The sequence below is a fragment of the Micropterus dolomieu genome, linkage group LG23 (assembly GCF_021292245.1).
Source record: "Micropterus dolomieu isolate WLL.071019.BEF.003 ecotype Adirondacks linkage group LG23, ASM2129224v1, whole genome shotgun sequence".
Classification (NCBI taxonomy): domain Eukaryota; kingdom Metazoa; phylum Chordata; class Actinopteri; order Centrarchiformes; family Centrarchidae; genus Micropterus; species Micropterus dolomieu.
The window spans coordinates 3,832,730-3,837,648 of record NC_060172.1 but is presented as its reverse complement, the minus strand read 5'-3'; the positions used below and the strand labels follow the sequence as shown (position 1 = coordinate 3,837,648).

At 44.3% G+C, this 4,919-nt stretch overlaps 1 protein-coding gene across 1 annotated transcript in view; it reads left to right on the top strand.

Annotated features, from left to right (window-relative positions):
• The window catches only part of oatx (organic anion transporter X), an 11,404-nt gene extending 8,105 nt beyond the window's left edge, over positions 1–3,299 (top strand). Inside the window, exons 12-14 of the mRNA XM_046040372.1 lie at positions 416–470; positions 2,822–2,981; positions 3,128–3,299. Coding sequence (XP_045896328.1) covers positions 416–470; positions 2,822–2,981; positions 3,128–3,240 — 328 coding nt within the window. The 3' untranslated portion in view covers positions 3,241–3,299. The remainder of the gene's footprint in view (positions 1–415; positions 471–2,821; positions 2,982–3,127) is intronic.
• Positions 3,300–4,919: the final 1,620 nt, after the last annotated feature.

Here is a 4,919-nt window from a genome sequence, read left to right as displayed (position 1 = left end):
TGACTGTCTTACTGCCTTTCTGACTACCCGTCTGACTGTCTGACTACCCGTCTGTCTGTCTGGTACATAGAAGTGTGACAGAAGCTGATGTCAGTCCCATGTGATCTGCAGGTGCTGAACTCTCACATGAATAAGGAGATCGAGTCGAGCCGTTCAACGTTCACGGCATACGACCTGCTGAGGACCAGAGTGATGAGACGGATCTCCATCTGTCTGATGGCCGTATGGTCAGACAATACACCTGCTTTACCCTTACCATATCTGTGTTCATTCACCTGGATTTCCTCATGTTCGTTAATTGACTTATTCATTTAATCAGAGACAGCGAAAGAGGTTCAATCCAGACCACAATAGATCATACAATAGTCTTCCATGTTCCACCTGGACCTGCCAACCTGTCTGTCTTTTTCTGCAGGTTCTCCACCAGTTTTGCGTACTACGGTTTGGCAATGGACCTGCAGAAGTTTGGGGTCAGTCACCTTTACCCATCTACAGTGGACAGAAAAAGTCTACACACCCCTGCTAAAATGCCAGGTTCTTAAGATGTAAAATAATGAGACAAAGATAAATCATGTCAGAACTTTTTCCACCTTTAATGTGACCTATAATGTAAACAAAAAAAAAATGAAATCATTGAGGGGGAAAAATGAAAAATACAAACCTTACAATAACCTGGTTGCATAAGTGTGCACACCCTCTTATAACTGGGGATGTGGCTGTGTTCAGAATTAACCAATCACATTCAAACTCAGGTTAACTAGAAGTCATTACACACCTGCCATTATTTAAAGTGACTGATTAATCACAAATAAAGTTCAGCTGTTCTAGTAGGATTTTCCTGATATTTTCTTAGTTGCATCTCCGAGCAAAAGCCACAGTCTGCAGAGAGTTTTCAAAGCATAAGAGAGATCTCATTGTTGAAAGAAGCCTTTTCTTACAAAGAAAAACATCCAAGCACACCAAAAACAAACATCAAGTCCCCCAAAAGCATGTGGGAAAATTGGTTATGGTCTGATGAAACCAAGGTAGAACTTTTAGGCCCTAATTCCAAAAAGTGTTTGGCGCAAAAACAACAATGCACATCACCCAAGTAACAGCATACCCACAGTGAACATGGTGGTGGCAGCAGCATCATGCTTTGGGGCCGTTTTTCTTCAGCTGGAACCGGGGCCTTCGTCAGGGTGGAGGGAATTATGAACAGTTCCAAATACCAGGCAGTTTTGGCACAAAACCTTCAGGCGTCGGTTTGAAAGCTGAAGGTGAAGAGGAAGTTCACCCTTCACCACTACAACTGCCCAAAGCACACATCCAAATCCACAAAAGCACGGCTTCACCAGAAGAAGATTAATGTTCTGGAACGGCCCAGATCTGAATCCAATTGAACATCTGTGTGGTGATCTGAAGAGGGCTGTGCACAGGTGATGTCCTCGCAATCTGACAGATTTGGAGCGCTTTTGCAAAGAAGAGTGGGCAAATATTGCCACGTCAAGATGTGCCATGCTAATAGACTCCTACCCAAAAAGACTGATTGCTGTAATAAAATCAAAAGGTGCTTCAACAAAGTATTAGTCTAAGGGTATGCACACTTATGCAACCAGGTTATTTAAGGGTTTTTATTTTTCATTTTTCCCCCTCCAAGATTTCATTTTGTTTTCTATTGAATTGTTCACATTATACGTCACATTAAAGGTGGAAAAGGTTCTGACCATTATTTTACATCATAAGAACCTGGCATTTTAACAGGGGTGTGTTGACTTTTTCTATCCACTGTACCAGTTTACCCATCTACCAGTTTACCCGTCTACCTGTGTACCCGTCTACCAGTTTACCCGTCTACCAGTGTACCCGTCTACCAGTTTACCCATCTGACAGTTTACCCCTCTATCAGTTTATGTCTACCAGTTTACCTGTCTACAGGTTTACCCGTCCACGTGGTTACCTGTCTACCAGTTTACCCGTCTACCTGTGTACCCGTCTACCAGTTTACCCATCTGACAGTTTACCCCTCTATCAGTTTATGTCTACCAGTTTACCTGTCTACAGGTTTACCCGTCCATGTGGTTACCTGTCTACCAGTTTACCCGTCTACGTGTTTGCCCGTCTACCAGTTTACCCATCTGACAGTTTACCCCTCTATCAGTTTATGTCTACCAGTTTACCTGTCTACAGGTTTACCCGTCCACGTGGTTACCTGTCTACCAGTTTACCAGTCTACGTGTTTGCCCGTCTACCAGTTTACCTGTTGACCTATTTACCCGTCGACCTGGGTACTCGTCTACCTGGGTACTCGTTTACCAGTTTACCCATCTGACAGTTTACTCATTTACAAGTTTACCCGTATACCGTTAGTAACACTGAGTACAGATACGGTGTGTATTAATACTTCACCTCAGTAACACTGAGTACAGATACGGTGTGTATTAATACTTCTTCTCAGTTACACTGAGTACAGATACGGTGTGTAGTCCACGTATACAAGGTAACCTCGAGTTAACCACGAACGAAACCTGCTTGGAGCAGTTTACAGATGCAGCGTAAATTGCCATGGCAACAGACCTTGGGTAACACCTGTCCACCTTTCGTAGTACGGGTCAATCAAAAAATTCATTAAACATCTGAAGTTACCTGGATAAGCCAAAACTCGCTTTGTAGTACAGGCCACAGTTTACCCGTCTACCAATTTACCTGTGTACCAGTTTACCTTTGTGCCAGTTTACCCGTCTACCAGTTTAAACGTCTACCGGTCGGGTTAAACCCTTCTTCTCCTCCTATTGGCTGGTTCACACTGAGCTCTCCTCACATTGGCTGTTGGTTATTCCAGGTGAGTATTTACCTGATGCAGATCATCTTTGGAGCCGTTGATTTTCCCGCCAAACTGTTGGCTGTGGGCATGCTCAGTTACCTGGGGAGGAGGGTCTCCCAGGCGACCTGTCTCTTCCTGTCGGCTATCATCATCTTCGCCAACATCTTCGTCCCCACAGGTAACACACTCACAACAATACACACACACACACACCAATACACACACTCACAACAATACACACACACACACACACACACACAAATACACACACACACACACACACACACACACACACACACACACTAATCTAAACTGCCCCTCCAGACATGCAGACCCTCAGGACCACGTTGGCGTGTCTTGGTAAAGGTTTCACCTCGGCCTCCTTCACCACCGTCTACCTGTACACCGGAGAACTCTACCCCACCGTCATCAGGTGAGGCTGCTGGTTCCAGGAACAGGAGACGTTAACGTTTACTCATTTGATCCAAAGCGACCTACAGCTGCTGGATATGTCAGACGGGAAAAGTGTCCTGCTCAGGGACACATCGCTGGATGTGTCGCAGTGGGAATCAAACCCAGGTCTCTCCCATTGCCATCCAGACACAGGAACCTTCCATCATTTTTACTGAGGTCCTTTCCTGATAGTGAACGCTTGCCGTGTCAGGATTCCGTGGGTGAGCGCAGAGGAGATGAGCCCAAACTCAAGACACTGAAGCAGTGATAGAGTTCAGGGTTTTTATTCCAAATAAAAAACAGGTTAGCAGGCTTACAGGCAGTAGACGGGAAAATCCAACAGGCTGACAGAACACTCTTCCCCTCGAACACGACTGAGTGTAACACACTACAATGACCAGACACAGACTGAGGAAACAAACAAGTATACATGCACACACGGGTTAACGAGCTGGGAGGGAGAAACACAGGTGACCGGGATCAGGTTAACGAGGAAGGCAGAGACAACCGGGGGTGACAGAGAGGCAGGCCGGCAGAGAGACAGTTAACCCAGAACAAAAGTTGGCATAAAGCACAGATGAGCGTTGTTGTAAAGTGTGGGGTCAGGAGAGTGTATGAGTGTTTGTGAATTTAGGTGGGTGGGCATGAGAGTCACTGACAGTGGGGTCCCGGACCCTGTTGAGGAAGCCCACTGCCATCGGAAAAGTTGGAATTCACTGGCGTTGTTCCCCTGATGTTTATGAGCTCTTCTCTGGTGAAAGGGCTCCGGGTAACACAGCAGAATGCAAAGTTAACGAACGTAAACAAAACAAACAGAGAGCAATAAAATACCATGGCTGCCCTGAGCGGCGCCTCCTTCAGAAGTCAGGACAACAGAACAACACCAAACATGGAACAGAACAGAACAAGAACTAAGGCAGATACCAAGAAGACTAAATACAAGATCACAGACAGACAAGACTGAAAACCAAAGCACAACAGACTAAATAACAGATAAAGTGCACACTAGACATGGCTGACAGACAGAATGTTACACGCCGTCCGTCTTATATCATCGAAAACATCTGGAGCTCTTCAGTGAAATGATTTAGGGTTTGGGTGAGGTCTAAGTAAATGTTTGACATCTGCCGTCTTGACCCCTTCAAACTATCTTTGGTTAACATGTTCACCAGTCTGCACTTTGTTTTCATTCTATGAAAATACATATATGCAAGGCAAGGCACGGCAAGTTTATTTGTATAGCACAATTTAACAACAAGGTAATTCAAAGTGCTTTACATAAAACATAAAAGCAACAGGGAAATATGTAAAAGTTTAAAAGCAACATAAAATATAATAAAAGTTACAGTGTTACAATCAGGGTTAAAAGAGTTAAATGGAAAATAATACAAATCTAAAAACAAAGAAAAAGAAAACAGGACAGTAACAGTTACAGTGCAGTGTAAGTTATCAATCTACTAGTTAAAGACAGTGGTAAAAAGAAAAGTCTTAATTTAAAAGAACTGACAGTTTCAGCAGACCTGCAGTTATCTGGGAGTTTGTTCCAGATATACGGAGCATAATAACTGAACGCTGCTTCTCCTTGTTTAGTTTTGACTCTGGGGACAGAAAGCAGACCTGATCCCTGACGACCTGAGAGGTCTGGATGGTTCGTAACGAAGCA